The 17069-nt window shown below is 40.4% G+C and overlaps 1 protein-coding gene across 1 annotated transcript in view; it reads left to right on the top strand.

The window, feature by feature from the left end:
* The first annotated feature begins 10928 nt into the window (after window positions 1-10928).
* The window catches only part of PRKCI (protein kinase C iota), an 81360-nt gene continuing 75219 nt past the window's right edge, over window positions 10929-17069 (top strand). Inside the window, exon 1 of the mRNA XM_047100118.1 lies at window positions 10929-11227. Coding sequence (XP_046956074.1) covers window positions 11127-11227 — 101 coding nt within the window. The 5' untranslated portion in view covers window positions 10929-11126. The remainder of the gene's footprint in view (window positions 11228-17069) is intronic.

The raw sequence follows: 17069 nt of genomic DNA on the forward strand, positions 1-17069 counted from the left end.
CAGAACATTTTCATCACTCCAAAAGAAACTTCATGATCATAAGGCAATCATTTCTTTTTTTTGTTTTTAAGTTTATTTATTTATTTTGGGAGCGAGCGTGTGTGAGTGGGGGAGAGGCAGAGAGAGAGAGGGAGAGAGAGAATCCCAAGCAGATGCCACACTGTCAGTGCAAAGCCTGATGTGGGGCTCAAACCCACGAACTGTGAGATCATGAACTAAGAGCCAAAATCAAGAGTCCGAAGATCAACCAATGGAGCTACTGAGGCCCCCCAGCAATCATTCTTCATTCACCTTCTCTGCAATCCCTGGAAACTACTAATCTGCTCTTTGTTCCTTTGGATTTGCTTATTCTGGACATTTAATATAAATGGAATTACACAGGATGTGGCTTCTTAGCATAAAATATTCAACATCGTCATAACTTTCAGGACTTAATTCCTTTTTACAGATAAATATGATTCCATTTTATGGATATACCACATTTTGTTATCCATTCTTTAATTAATAGATATTTGGTTTGATTTCACTTTTTAGCTATTACAAATAGCACCTCTATGTATTAGTTTTTGTGCAGACATATGTTTTTAATTTTCTTGGTTATATAACTAAGAGTGGAATGTCTGGGTCATACTCGGTGTTTTATATCTTAAGGAATAGTCCAGCTGTTTCTAAAGCAGCTTCACCAGTTTAGATTCCCACCAGCAATGCATGAGGGTTCCAACTTTTGCTCATCTTTGCCAACATTTGTTATTATCCACCTTCTGATTATAGTCAAACTAGTGGGTATGAAGTAGCATCTCATTGTGATTTTGAGCTGCATTTCTCAAATGACTAATGATGAATACTTTTTCATGTTTTCATTGGCCATTTGTATGTCTTCTTTAGGGAAATATTTATTCAAATCCTTTGCCCACAAAGAGAAATTGAGTTATGTGTCTTTTTACGGTTTGGTTGTTAAGAGTTACTTAAATATCTGAATACTAGTACCATATCAGATATGTGATTTGCAAATATATTCTCACATTCTGTGGGATGGGTTTTCACTTTCTTGGTGGTGTCCTTTGAAATACCCGCTTTTTAATTTTGATGAAGTTCTACTTATCTTTTTCTTTTGTTATTTGTGTTTCTGGTGTCAGTCTAAGAAACCATTGCCTAATCTTAGGTCACAAAGATTTACTACGTTTTCTTCCAAGAGTTTTATAACTTTAGCTCTTACATTTAGATTTTTAATCCATTTTGAGTTAATTTTTATAATGGTTTGAGTAAGGGGTCCAACTTAATTTTTTTGTACATGGATATCCAATTGTTCCGGCATCATTTGTTAAACAACAACAACAACAACAACAACAACAATTATTTCCCCCAATTTAATTGGGTTGGCCCTTGCCACATGATTTGATTTGATTTTTAATGTTTATTTATTTATTTTGATAGAGAGAGAGAGAGAGAGAGAGAACAAGAGCATACACAAGCGGGAGAGGGTCAGTGGGAGAGGGAGAGAGAGAATCCCAAGCAGGCTCTGTGCTGTCAGTGCAGGGCCCAACACGGGGCTTGATCCTAAGCACTGTGACATCGTGACCCGAGCTGAAATCAAAAGTTGGATGCTTAACCAACTGAGGCACCCAGGCACCACTTACCGCATGTTTTTCAGTAAATGTTGACATACATCTACTACTGTGAACTTCCTAGGGTTGAGTTTCTTGTAGTCCTATCTCCATGTCCAGCATGGGAGTATGACATAGTAAACTCTCAACTAACATGTTCAATGAATGAAAATCTGATTGGAAATTCCTAGTGTCGACCAACAAATACTAACTGCCATAGGCTTTGCTGGGCCCTGGGGAAGTTTTATACAGAAAGAAAGCTCACAGTTTAGTGAATTTTTCAAACCAGAAGTTCCTAAGAGGCCCTAGAATCTTATAATTCTAGACTGGAATGGATTTTGGAGATCATGGGCCCCCTCGTTTTTCAGTAAGACAAAAGCAGACCTTGAAAGGGCTAAGTAGCAGCCTGTGGCCTATCTCATGTAAATTTGCCAGAGGGACCCGGATCTCTTTGAAATTACATTCTATTACAAGTTAACAAAGGACTTTTCAGTGAGTCCTTGATAAAGCATTTTTTCAGTTAGTCCTTGATAAGTCCCTTCCAGATGAAAGACAATTGCTTCTGTTTTATATCACACTTATCTTCAGAGATAACTGCTATCAGAGATTGAAAACAAAATTCCTCCAACCTAGCTGTACATAATTACTCCTCTCTCTGAATTTCTATAGATCATACTTGCTTTTGCACAAATTAGCAATGTCTTCTGTATTGCCCTGTTGCTTTGAATTGTTATATAATCTTGAATTATTATTTATCACAGGTTTATGTGTGACCTTCCTAAGTAGACTATCTCACCTAGACTTAGTGGCAAAATTTGGATTTTACATTTTATTGTATGAAACATAGAGCCTTGTGCCTAGGAGACCTGCAGTACATGTTTCTTGATATTATTTGCATATTTAAATAATTCATGTTTAAAATCAGAAGCTAGTCGGCCTAAGTGTCATTCTGTTTTCACCGTTCCACAGATAATAAGGCAGCTTACTCAGATGCTCAGGGTGAGAGGCTCTGAGGGAAAAGAATCTTCTGTCTTTTGGAAATTTTCTAGTGCCTCTTTACTTGCCTTCCTAGAGGAATGGAGAGACTAGAGACCCAATACTTTAGTACAGATGTATACTTAAATATTTCTTAATATTACTATTAAAGCTTTTAAATTCTATTAAGAGGATAAAAAAGATTGGCAGCATTCCTCTAGGAATTGAGTAAATTAAACTAACTCTCAAGGGAACTCTGCGTTATAGTTTTAAATTACTGAGTCAGAAAGTAGAAAAAGACATCCTGTTTCTCTCCTTAAATCAAGCTTGCTTTCTAGTTATGAGGTGGAAAAAGAAGACAGAATAATCTAGCCTCATACTGAATAGTGCTTTGCAGGACATAACCAAAATCTTTGAAAGTGTTTGAGTTAAAATGTTACTTATTCTAGGGGCGCCTGGGTGGCGCAGTCGGTTAAGCGTCCGACTTCAGCCAGGTCACGATCTCGCGGTCCGGGAGTTCGAGCCCCGCGTCAGGCTCTGGGCTGACGGCTCGGAGCCTGGAGCCTGCTTCCGATTCTGTGTCTCCCTCTCTCTCTGCCCCTCGCCCGTTCATGCTCTGTCTCTCTCTGTCCCAAAAATAAATAAACGTTGAAAAAAAAAAAATTTAAAAAAAAATGTTACTTATTCTTTTTATTTTTAAAGATTTTATTTTTTAAATAAACTCTACATCCAACATGGGGCTCAAACTCACAACCTGGAGGCCAAGAGTCACATTTTCTACTGACTGAGCCAGCCAGCCACCCAGAGTTAAAATTTTAAATTGAGATGAAATAAAAGGTTGCTGAATGAGACAGAATGAGTATGTCATGACCTGATACTCAGTATACAGTCATGCATCTATGGGAATACAGTGAGCCTATTAATTGATTGTGATGAGAACAAATTATGTGTGGGTTAAAGTGATTCTCTAATTACAACACATCCAGACAGCATGTTCCCACATGGTTAGATTGTGGAAAACAAATAAGAAACAACAAAAAAAATAAAACTAAGAATTTTGTGAAGTTAACTTTTTTCTTCATCTTCCAGAAACCGCTCATTCCCTATTTCAAATTCATGACATTTTTAAATTATACTAATCAATGAAACACTTTGGAGCAATGATAAAATCATTGTCATTTCACTTCTCTGGACAAAATGAGGCCTAGACTTTTTGCTCCTCAAACTCATCAGTGGACCAGCAGCATAAGCAACCCACCAACAATGGTTTGAAATGCAGAATCTGGGTCCCATTCTACACCTTTTAAATCAGAATCTACACTTTGATAAAATCCCCACCTAATTTGTTTTTTTTTTTTTTAATTTTTTTGTTTAACGTTTATTTATTTTTGAGACAGAGAGAGACAGAGCATAAACAGGGGAGGGTCAGAGAGAGGGAGACACAGAATCCGAAACAGGCTCCAGGCTCCGAGCTGTCAGCACAGAGCCCGACGCGGGGCTTGAACTCACGGACCGTGAGATCATGACCTGAGCCGAAGTCGGCCGCTCAACCGACTGAGCCACCCAGGCGCCCCTCCCCACCTAATTTGTATGCATATGAAAGTCTGAGAAGCCTGATTTAGATGATATAAAGTAACTTCTTGGTTAGTAAATTCTACCCACCCATGATTCTAGCTGAAAGATTCCAAGTTGGGTAAAATGAGAGTCACTTCCTTACAAGTTGTGTTTGACTTGAGTAAATAGATTGCTCAGCAAGTTGAACTAACTTTTCAGGTCACAGCTTTAACAGCTTAAAGGCAAACAGAAAATAAAGACTTGCTCTGCTGGTTTGGTGTTGCCAGCTTCCTTCCTCTTTCACGAAGATGAATTTTAGTATTTAAGTGGACATGAACCGACGTAAAATTATTCAAATGTCGAGTTAAACAATGTAATACATGTTGAATACCTAGAATTTTCTAAATGTCAAAAGACATTAAAAGGTAAGATTCCTGCTCTTGAGGTACCTAATGAAGACAGTGGCCCTGCTTTGAAAGTCTCTGTGTCTGGAGCCCTTTGCTGATTTAATTATAGAATGATTCGTAGTTTGTTACTGTCTGGAATAAGAAGCCATACGAATCCAGTAAAATATCTCATGCTCAAGTTGCAGGATGATAAGCTCCGGGTGTAGGTGAACTAACAGGCAGCTTGATCTCTGGAGTGCTGTTCCCAATGACACCGTATGTGTGATTAAGCAGCCAGAAATCATTATAGAATAGACTATGAGCTCTGTTTTTTCCTCTGATTTCTCTGTGGCCCAAAATAGAATATGGTTTAATTCAAGGTCAACAGAAATTCAATACGAAAGCATTTGAATCCAATAGGAAGTAGGTGGAGGCTGTGGAGAAAATAAGCAAGTCCTCTACGGGAGGAGAGAGGGGTTAGCAACCTTGTTGGGGAGAGGAGTTACTCCAGAGGCTGTAAGAGAGAACTAGATTACTGAAAAAGGCCTGTGGTGGGGTGGCTGGGTGGCTGGAGCACAGAGAATTTATTAGAGAAGGTTTACATTTTCAGTTGAATGTGCCAGCCTCAAGAACAGGTGTGCTTTTTCAAATGTGGAGGGTAGCTTACATTTAATGGTTTTTTGCTGCTGGTGACAGCATACTTGGTATGCAAACATCAGTAGACAGTGATACTTCAAATTCAAGTTTTTATGGGTTAATGGAGGCTCTTTCAACAATGTCATTTTACCAGTCAACTTTGTGCCTTTCAGTCTAGCCAGACACAAGTGGGTTCTTCTGGATCCCGGAGAAGACAAGGTGGTATTCATGAGCTGTTGCAATTTTTCTGTATCACTTGGGGCACACAGCTTGCTATTTTGCATTTTTTCCCTCTTTATTGGTATACGTCCTGACGTTCTATCTGGATTGGACCTTTCTTGAAAAGGAGACAATAGTGCCTGGCACCAATTAACCCAATAGGAGTTAATTATGTTGAGATTTCTTTGACCTCTTTGAATATTCAGCAACTTTCATCAAGTCAATGTTTTATAGGGGTGCCTGGGTGGCTCAGTCGGTTAAGCATCTGACTTCGGCTCAGGTCACGATCTCATGGTTTGTGAGTTTGAGCCCCACGTCAGGTTCTGTGCTGACAGCTTGGAGCCTGGAGCCTGCTTCGGATTCTGTGTCTCCCTCTCTTTCTGCCTCTCCCTGACTTGCACTCTGTCTCTCTCTCTTTCTCAAAAATTAATAAACATTAAAAAAAAATTTTTTTTAAGTAAATGTTTTATAATTTTTTGCATTACTGACTCTACCACTTAATGGAACTCTCCACTGATGGCTCATTAAAACAAACATCTTCTTTCAGGAGTTTTTTGTGTTAACATAGCGTGGCTTTATATTTTAGGAATTAAGTAATTAGGGGCGCCTGAATGGCTCAGTTGGTTAAGCATCCAACTCTTGATTTCGGCTCAGGTCATGATCTTCTGGTTAGTGAGACTGAGCCCTGCATCCAACTCTGCACTGACAGCACAGAGTCTGCTTGAGACTTTCTCTCTCCCCCCTCTCCATCTCTCCCCTGGTGCACTCGCTCTCTCTCATAATAAATAAACTTAAAAAAAAATTAGTTAAGTAGCCTAGCGTCAGGACATCCTTATCAAATAAGTCAAAAGCTTATCCTTTTCTTACAGATAAGAAAAATGAAGCAAAGTGCTATTGTTCAGTGTCGATAGACATTACTGAGAACTCAATATGGGCTAGGTACAGGGGACACAGTGATGAACCAATTACAGTTCCAGCATTATGAACATGCCAGCAAGAAAATAAACTATGATACTGTGCAATGCGTGTGCTATATATGATATATAAGCAGAATGTAGAGCAGGAGTACAAAGAAGAAAAATGAAGAGAATGGGTATGTAACGGCCTAGGGAGCAGAGGTGAGTTTGTAAATGGTTCCTAGAGAAAGAGTGGCATTTGGCCAGGACTGGTGGGGACTGAGCATGGGAGGGCATTTCAGACTAAGCAGAGGATACTATATATGGTACTATATATACAAAGACAGGACTATGTTGTCATTGGTGTAAATGAGCTTCATTTTCTGTGATTATCAGGGAATATAGACATGAATATTAAAATTCTTTAAGTTCAAAGGGAAGACATTTTATTTTTTAAGATTTTATTTTATTATTATTTTTTAATTTTGTTTAATGTTTACTTATTTTTGAGAAAGAGAGAGAGAGAGAGCGAGAGAGAGAGGAGACAGAGTGCAAGCTTGGGAGGGGCAGAGAGAGAGGGAGACACAGAACTGAAGTAGGCTCCAGGCTCTGAGATGTCAGCACAGAGCCCGACACGGGGCTTGACTCCTTGACCACGAGATCATGACCTGAGCCAAAGTAGAACGCTCAACTAACTGAGCCACCGAGGTGCCCCAAGATTTTATTTTATTTTTTTCAAGTTTATTTACTTATTTTGAGAGAGAGAGAGAGAGAATGAGTGGGGGAAGGGCAGAGATGAGGGAGAGAAGGAGAATCCCAAGCAGGCTCTGCACTGTCAGTATGGAGCCTGATGTAGGGCTTGAACTCACAAACCGGGAGATGATGACCTGAGCCTAAATCAAGAGCCAGCCGCTTAACCAACTGAGCCACCCAGGTGCCCCTTAAAGATTTTATTTTATTTATTTATTATTATTTTTTTAATGTTTATTTATTTTTGAGAAAGAGAGAGAAAGGGAAGGGGGAGAGGGGGAGAGAGAGAGAGAGAGAGAGAGAGAGAGAGAGAGAGAGGATCAGAAGTAGGTTCTGCACTGTCAGAGCAGAGCCCAACCTGGGGCTTGAACTCACGAACCGTGAAATTTGACTTGTGCCGAAGTCCAGTGCTTACCCGACTGAGCGACCCAGGCACCCCAAGATTGTATTTTTAAAGTAATCTCTACAGCCTACATGGGGCTTGAACTCAAGACCCCAGCATTAAGTGTTGCATGCTCTACCAACTGAGCCAGCCAGGTGCTTCAAAGTTATTCCAAAAGCAAAACAAGTTAAGGCTAAAACTGCTATATGTCATTCTCTATGGTGTGGGAGTTAATTTGGGGACCCATAAGGGAAATAAGTTTGCAAGGCTGGAGTGAAGGGAATACTCAGATAACTTGAAGATAAAGTAGGCAATGTCAATAGGGCAGTGAGAGGACACAAGAAGGGGAAAGAGAAAGTCATGGGGGTATTGTCAGCTCTCCATTCTGAAGAGGCAAGGTGAATTAACACAATAAAAACTAAACTCTCTCACTAACCTCAGCTGTCAGAACTCCACTCAGGAGTTTTGCCACTGCTCTTGAAGGTTAAATGAAAAAATGTAATATTAAGACACTATCACAGGGGAACTGTGTCTACTATTTATTATCTCATTCACCATTTTCCAAGCAGGTTATTTTTGCCTTACATTGGGACAAGTACTCTTGTGATCACAAAATGAGAAAATGTTGGCCAAAATCTTTAAAATCTCTTAAGCCTGTGGATTTGAGGATTAACTAATTTTTACGATTAAAGTTATTGCAGTGAGCCAAAGGCAGGTTAATTCAGCCTAGCACTCAATGTTTATCTCTGCAAGTCACAAAGTGCCCCCCGCTCAAATGATCGGGAATTGCAGTTGAAACAGTTTTTTTCTCCTTTTAATGACATTATCCCCTGCTCAATGTAACCACTAAAGAATGCTAGGTTAAGGGCCACAGGCTTAACCAAAGCTGAGGGTATTAGTAAGCACTGTTTCAAGTACAACAGAAAGAAAATGGGCTGTGGGAGACTTGTTCACAGGGTCTACCATTGACTTCACATTTTATATCATTTGATTCTCAATTGAGGAAGAGACCACAGAAATCCAGTAGCAGGATTTGTTAGTTGACATAAAGAACATGGCAAACAAATTTTCCTATTTGATCCTGACTGCAGGGCACACTGGTGAGGCTAATTGAGACTGAACATAAAGGTCAAGCTCTTCTGATTATTCTTGTTAGAGCAGCTTAATCTGCAGCAAGGAAGTCAAATTTTCCTAAAGATATGATCAATGCGATGCCATGTTCCTTTTAAACCTTTTTACAGAGTTCTGTGTTCTCTAAGCTAAAGAGATGGCTCAATAGTTGCCAGGGATTTTTGTTGTTGTTGTTCTTGTTCCTAAAAATAACATAATTTCTGTGACCTGATCATCCTATATGCATAACTCTTTGTGCCTTCTGTTTTAATTGCATCACATTGACTTTAAAGATCAATGTCAGAGCACTTCCAGAATGGAAACATGAGGAGCTTCCTATATATTCTCCCCAGTGAAACAACCATAACTGAAGAAAATTATAAATAAAAAATGACCATTGGCTCAGACAATGGAGCAATTTATGCCCTAGGGCATTGTCAGAAGTAGTGGGGCAATCATTTACCAATTAGTGGAGGCTCACAGTTGGGAGTAATATCGATAAAGGCAAACCAGCCAAAAGCTGTGATAGGAAGATGAGGGAAAGTCAAAGAGAACCTGACTAAAACCACTGTCATCCCCAGTGGAGGGAGGAGGATTCAGGGTAACAGTGTGCACATGGAAGCCCTGAGGAGACATCAGAGCCTCCTGCACACTGTGGGGGACATAGACTATACAGAACTAGTCTGGCCAAGTCACTAAACAAACGAACAAGCCAACAACAACAATGACAACAAGCCCTGGAGCCAGTACGGATCAGTCTCCAGAGTTGCTAAAATGGGAATGTTATAAAATAGTGAGACATACAGACAGGCGATTGGGACCCAGGCACATAGAAAGTGCCATTGAGAGGACAAAGATATTGGACTTAGCAGACAAAGACTTCAAAACAGCTATTATAATTATGTTCAAAGAGCTAAAGGAAACAGTTCTTATGAGTACAAATTCAAAACTCCTCAACAAAATACTAGCAAACTGAATGGAGCAACCTATAAAAAGAATTATATGCCATAACCAGTTGAGATTTGTCCTAGGAATGCAAAGTTGGCCTATGTCCGAAAATCAGTTAATGTAACATATGATATCAATAGAATAAAGGATAAAAAACATGATTATATTATCTTGATAGAAAAAAGGCATAAACAAACCCCAACACTCTTTTTTTTTTTTTAAGATTTTATTTTTAAGCAATCTCTACACCCAGCTTGGGGATTGAAATTACAACCATGAGATCCAGAGCCGAATGCTCCAGGACTGAGCTGTCCAGGCACCCCCCGATAGGAATTTTTATTAAGAGTTTATAATCCAAGTTTGTAGCAGTTGAAGGACATCATGCCAGACTAAGTGTCACACCTAACTCTGATGAGTTAATCCTCCAACCCTATTTTATCATAGTAAAGAAAGGTATTACCTTGATTATTCCAACCTTTTCAGCATGTATTGGTACTGGGACTTATGCAGGAGCTGGATTCATGCTACCTGTAATTGCAATATGTGACAGAGCCAAGATCAGTGGAAGATCAGAGACTAGGCTACAAGGACGGGTTATTTATATTGTAAACTTCGGTGAGCCAGTGTTTATAGAAAATAAATGCCGGTGGATGGATTGGATAATTATTGTGAACCTGTTCCATGCAATGGCAATATACAAGGGATATTGGGGGCTGCAAAGGAAGAAACGTCGGTCTTCCATCATACCTTCTAGATGAGTTGCCTCCTTTATTACGTTCATTATTACATTTGTTACATATGTTATTAAATTTTTTCCATAAAAGAGCCTGTGCTGAGCCTGTAACCAATGTTCCCCAAAAAGGCACTGTATGATTGAGATGATATATGTAATTGAAGGGAAAATTCATCAGAGAACGAAGTGTAGATCGTGACGATGCCCAATCATTTCCAGTGACCTCAGATAACCAAGCTCGATTCAGGGTTTCCAAGCCGAATACTCCCGATGGCGTACAAGCTGGTGACACAGTCGGCTAAAAGGGGAGGATGGTTTCCTACACAGAGATCCCCCAGTCCCAGAATCCCACCGGGACTCCAAGTCCCAGAAACCCGCAGGGCAAATCTACCCCAGTCCCTAGTCGGCTGACCGCGGACGCGACCAAGTTAGGAAACCGGGGTGAGATGCCGTAGTCTTTGTCACCTACTCTTTTTCCTGTAGGAATAGGGCTTTTTTACGGAGAACTTTGGCATTTCCTCAGTCACAGCTTCCACGAAAGGCCCCCTTCCGGCCTATCTGATGTGATAGGCAGCGTCTCCCATCCTCTCTCTCCCTTTTCCTAGCCCCTGTAAGAATGGTTCAGCCGGGCGTTGAGGCTCCTTGAGTTGGATCGGTGGTTGCGCCCGCCCTCCCCCGGAATGTGGGCCTTTGGAGCAAGCGAGGTGGGAGGGACCCAAGCGGGGAGGCGTGCTGGGCCCGGGCGGCGGGAGGAGCCGCGCGGTTCCGGCTGCCCCGGCACGGCGACCCTTGGGTCCGCGCCGCGGGCGGAGTGGACAGGTAGGCAAGCGGCAGCCGCAGCTCTGGGTGAAGCTCGGGTAGCAGAGTGCCCCACGGCACCCGGCGCGCACCCCGCACCCTTGGCCTCCGGCGTTCAGGCGGGGGAGTAAGGAGATGCCGACCCAGAGGGACAGCAGTACCATGGCTCACCCGATCGCAGGCGGCGGCAGCGGAGATCATTCTCACCAGGTCCGGGTTAAAGCCTACTATCGCGGGTGAGTCTCCCAGAGTAGGCGTGGGAGTGGGAGGGGAGAGGAAAGGCCCGCTCGACTTGGACTGGAGGAGGGGAGGGTGAGGGGCTGGAGATGTTGTGGGCGGATTGGTCTGGGCGGGCGACTCTGGGGACTCGGGGTGGGTGACCAAGTGATCCGGAGAGGAGCAAGGGGCGCTAGGTTGGGGCACCCCACGGTGTGTTGCAGGGCGCCCGGGAGTCGCGCGGCTGTTGGTCCAGATTAGGGTCCCAGGGAGGAGCCTTGGAATAGAGTAGGTCCACCTGGTGGGTTCGAGAGAGACTCGCCTGCTAAGAGATTTACAAGGACTTTACGTCATTAAGTCTGAATGTGTTCGGGGCTGAGAGTTGATTCCGAGTGATGCCTCAGTTAACTGAGTTTGCTATAGGTTTAGAAGACAGGACTACTTTAGTTTGCTGGCCCTTTTGGTTGTCAGAAGGCCTAAAGGCTCTGGTTCTCAAAGTCAGGTTTACCTTCATCGTCTTAAGTTCAAGAAGTGTATCTGGATGCCTGTGTATTAGACATAGGAATTATTATTGAAGAGTAAAGGTGATGGCTTTTCAGGGATGTGCATTAGGTACGTATGTCCTTTGAGATTAGGTTATGTATGTGTGAATTAAAAATTTGTGAACGCTTCTTTGTCAGTGTTTCTTCAAGGACCATTTGATAGGGTGAGATACTGCAAAGAGAGAAGAGGAGGAACCGAATTTTAAAGTCTATGATTTTTAGTCGTATTTTTACGTAAGTTCTAACTCCGGTGCTTACCAGAAATAATCCAGTCCTAATATCGTTGTATTAAATCATATTCTATAATCAGTGCCCTGAAGTATTCCCCTTCCCTTGAATTAAGTCGTGGTTTGGAATTTGAGAGAATTCTATTTAGGAGCATTGGAAAGGTGAAATGTTAGTGTGGGCATGAAGATTTGAAACTAAGGGTTAACAAAACCTGATGGCTTGGGCCTGTCTTACTGCTTGTTCAAGTAGAAGTAAATTGCTTTAAAAAAACCTCAAGCACTAGGAGGTTAAAACTGCAATGCATACTTTTACATTCCAGAGAGGATCAGTGAAGATAGCAAACTTTCAAAATGCCTCTCTTGTTTTGATTTCAAAGGAAATAGAAGCCCTAAAACGTCTTATTGATTCGATATAACAACTTACTGGTTTGTCTGCTGCCATGCAGCCTCTGACCTCTTGTTAGCTTGACTGTCTTCACCGGTAGTTTACAAGAATTATTTAGGAAAGTATCAGTGTTTTTGCTTTTAAATTGATCACAGAGGTCTTCATTTTAAAACAATACCAAGAAGTGTGTGTATGTTTTTTTAAAAAGTTTGTAGTGGTCATGAGAGCTGTTTTGACTTGAGTATGGTCAGCTATGAACTTTGCACTGTAGGGGAGAAAAGCTTTGCTTCCTTTACCTTACCTTTAATTTGATAGATGAGATAGTTCACTTTCCATGTTATAATGTCGACGGACAGCCCATGAGTTGTTAGGTACAGAGAATAAAATATGTGGTGTGTGTTTCTTTTTTTTAAAGGTGTCTGATTATTGACAGTTAAAAAAGTTAAAAATCAGCATACTCACATGGTGGGAATGTGCACACTTTGTAGATGTATAAATTAAGTTCCATCCCATCCTTCCAACTTTCAGAGGTATACTGTTGACAGTTTATTTCTGTTCTACTGGAGGTTGTCTTTATTACTTTAAAAGTTATACTTCTATTTCGTGATTCAACTTTAGATAGACCTATTGATTCCTTTCTCTGAAGGATAAGACATTGGGTGAATACTACCTTTTGCTTGCCCTTCTCCTGATTGGTACTTCTCAATTTTTAATTGTTAAACTATTATTTTTAGTTTTCTGGTTTACCTTTATGACTCTGACAATACAAAATTCTTGTCTTATTAAATTTAGATAGTTCCTAATGATTCCAACTTGCAGAAGAAGAAATTAGTGCTTCTTCCTTTTTTATTGGTTTGACAAATCTAAATAGGCCTAGTTAGTAAATTAAAATCATTGTAAACTCCTTTGGAAAGAAATCAAAGTCTGCTGTATTTTAGGAATCTAAGTGTCATTTTTTCTTGGCTTATTGCTACAACTGTTTTTAGAAAAGAGAGTAAGGACATATGACCCTTTTAGTGCCTAAAATTTTCCCAAGACATTCAAGTTAACGTTTCGTTTTTTTTTTTTTAACCTATGAATTTTTGCTAAGGAATGAAAGAAAAGCCCTTGCCCATTAGTGCTTCTTATTCACTGAATGCTTTCTAATAGTGCCTTCATTTCAAGCCTTATTTAAAGACAACATCGGCATTCTCTAAATTGTACCAATTTCTGTCCCCTGAAATTAAATCTGTTAAGATTATATGTTTATTAACAATAGTCTAAACTGGTGGTTATGATATTACATAGTCAGCTGCTCATTACTACAGATGAAACTAAAATGAGTCACCAGTGAGGATAGCTAATAAACAAGTTGGCTAACTAGAACACCTACCTGCTTTTTAAGTAGAAAACCCTTCCTTTATATCAAGAAATGTAAGGACAATCTGCATTTGAAAACGTTGCTTTTCCTTCAGATCTTGTGAAAGGCCATTATCAGAAAGCTTTCTCCTTATCCCCTTCTAACAGTATTTCTTTCCAGTGAACGTTGAATTTTGGAATAGCCAGAATTTTTTGTGAATACATTGCCTTCTTTCAGAGATGTGTGTGGTGTTGTCATTCAGTTAAATTTGTTCTTAGTGCAAATGTGATGTCTCCCTAGATATAACAGACATTTAATTGGATTTTTTCTAGCTTTTAAGCAGGAGATTAATAACATTAAGACACTGATTATATTGGAGACCACCTAAGAGTGGCTCTGTGATGGCCCGTACACCCTTTTTTCCTTGACACGGGAGCTTGTCAGTGAGTAGCTTTCCTTCAATCATTAGCTAGTAGTGTTAGGAGGAAGAGAAACAGGTTTTGTTGGTTAGTGATAGATTGCTATTTTATGGGCTTATCCTTATATTAAAGTTACTTGATATTATGGGATAGAGTTTAACAAGGAAATGTCTGGAGTCCTCATTTCTTTACATCACAAATGTGTGGGAAATTTTGTAAAAAGGTTGTAAAATGCTTTTTAAACCACTGCCATTGAACAGTTACAATAATCTAGAGGATTCTTTCTGTGAACATCTGCAAATAGAAAGAGATTAACTACTTGTATATTTGGAATGTATAGCTGGTTCAGTGAAGAAGTATGCAGGATTTTTCTGTGAACAAGTCTTGGCAAGACTTGTTTTTAAAAGTATTGCAAAATAATTTTAGCAATATAAAGTATATCACTATAATGTTCTAAGGAAATACAAATAGTCTCTTGAGTTGGAAGTTGGGGGAATGTTAGTTACCGGTCCTGGAGCTTCTGGCCTGGCACCGAACCACAGGACAACTGATCCATAGTTTTATCAGAGAAAGAGAAAGGACTTGGTGGCCTGGTGCCAGAAACCAAAACAGCCCTCTCAGAAATTTGAATCAGGTAACAAAGAGATAAATTGCTTGTTAGCAGTGAACACTGGAACTGAAGAGTGAAGGGAGAGGTTCGGGAGGCCAAGACTGACCATGTACAAACGGCAGGTCTGAGAAAGCAGAAGAGAAGGAAGCAGTTCCCTGTAGAAAAATTCTTCCTGGAGGTCCGTGAAAGCTTTCAAATACAACTCCCAACCCTCTTGTTAAGGTAATTTGAGTGTTTGTTGTTTTATGGTTGCAATGAGCATCATTAAAACCTGAATTTTTAAAATTCCATTCTTGCTTAGGATTTCACGTATTACCTAAAGTGTATTTAAAGTCACTTTAATAAATATTGTTAGACACCTACTGCCTACTATAAGGCAGGCACGTGGTACTAGGGCGGGCACAGAGGATGTAAAGGTGGATAATACACGGCTCTGCCCTTGAAGGACCGTGAGACTTATAGGAGGAAAGATCTAGAAGAGCTAATAAAGGAGTGTGTATGTGTTTATGTGTAAGGTATTTGCAGGGTTGGATATTGGGGAGGTGTTTGGGGTAAGAAAGGTAAACCTTCCTAGAGGATGAACTGTTTGAAGCTTTTATTTTTATTTATTTTTATTTTTATTTAAAAAAATTTTTTTAACGTTTATTTATTTTTGAGACAGAGAGAGACACAGCATGAACGGGGGAGGGGCAGAGAGAGAGGGAGACACAGAATCGGAAGCAGGCTCCAGGCTCTGAGCCATCAGCCCAGAGCCTGACGTGGGGCTCGAACTCGCGGACCATGAGATCGTGACCTGAGCTGAAGTCGGACGCTTAACCGACTGAGCCACCCAGGCGTCCCTGTTTGAGGCTTTTAAAGGATAAATAGGTTTGTCTAGTGGATGAAGATGTTGGGGAAGGGGGCATTCCAGGCATTGCACAACTGTGTGATATATTTGGGGAATTCAGATCAGTTTAGTTGTTAGTGCCATAGTCCTTCCTTATTAGGACATGAAGTGTGAAGCTGGCACTGATAAGAAGTGAGGCTAAGAAGAAGACTCACAGGCGCTACTCATGAAATTCTTGAATATCATACTTTGGGCTTCGGACTTTTTCTCATTGGCGAGGGTTTTAAGTCAGAGAGATATACATACTGAGATTCTCATTTTAGAAAAGTCAGATTTGGAACCAGTATGGACTATGAATTAGCAATGGATGAAGACTGATTTGGAGGCTTTGGAAGTAGTCCTGGTGAGAGATTCAGAGGAGGAGAAGAGGATCTGGATTGAATGGCAATTTTAGGGGGTAGAATCCATATGAATTACAGATCAATTGCCTGTGGGGAAGAGAGAGGGAATCTGACAACTCTTAGGTTTCTTATTTGAGAGAGACTAGGGAATATAGAAGGAAGAGATTAGTGAGAGGAGGTAACTCATTTCCTGGAACAAGTAACCGAATTTTTAGTTCATCATGCTTTGGGGACATCCAGGTGGAAATGGCCAGCATTAATTGAACAGTCATTTATTGTGTGCCTGCTGTGTGTCCTAAGCCCTGTACGTGACAGCTAACCTACATAGGAATGTAGCTGAGAATGATGATTGAAACAAAAATGCCACCAGTTACCAAATGCAGATGACAAAGACAAGGCACTAAAACTAAATTTTAAAGATACAGACGTACCTAAAATGGAAAGTTTCCCTTGTAGCTTCTCACCCCCACTTCCTAATGGTAGCCATTGTTAACAGTTTGGGATATTCTACATTATATTAATATATCTATAGGTATAGATATGGATACACACATACCCTTTTATTTTTCAAGTAAACAGGTTCATATTTCTACACACATTTCTGCAACTTGATTTTTTTCATTCATGATCATCTTTCCATGTTAGGATAGACAGGGATAAATACATATGTAGAGAGTGATCCACTTACTTTTTATAATTGATGTATAGTGTTTTATAGTATTGGTACACCATAATTTAATCTTTTTTTTTTTTGTTTGTTTAACGTTTATTCATTTTTGAGAGACAGAGAGAGAGCATGAGTGGGGAAGGGGCAGAGAGAGGGAGACACAGAATCCGAAGCAGGCTCCAGGCTGTGAGCTGTCAACACAGAGCCCAGTGCGGGGCTCGAACTCACGAATTGCAAGAACATGACCCAAGCTGAAGTCGGACGCTCAGCCAACTGAGCCACCCAGGTGCCCCCATAATTTAATCTTTTTTCCTGATTGATAAGCACAAAAAGTTGCTTTCATTAAATCACTATTTCAAATTATGCTAAGGTGACATCCTCATATTTAATATATATTTTTGCAAACATGGTCCAAAATTTGCCTGTTTTAAAACTTGACCCTGTCC

The sequence above is a fragment of the Lynx rufus genome, unplaced genomic scaffold, assembly GCF_022079265.1.
Source record: "Lynx rufus isolate CCGP_SWC_20201006 ecotype Redwood Valley unplaced genomic scaffold, mLynRuf1.p SCAF_5, whole genome shotgun sequence".
Classification (NCBI taxonomy): Eukaryota; Metazoa; Chordata; class Mammalia; order Carnivora; family Felidae; genus Lynx; species Lynx rufus.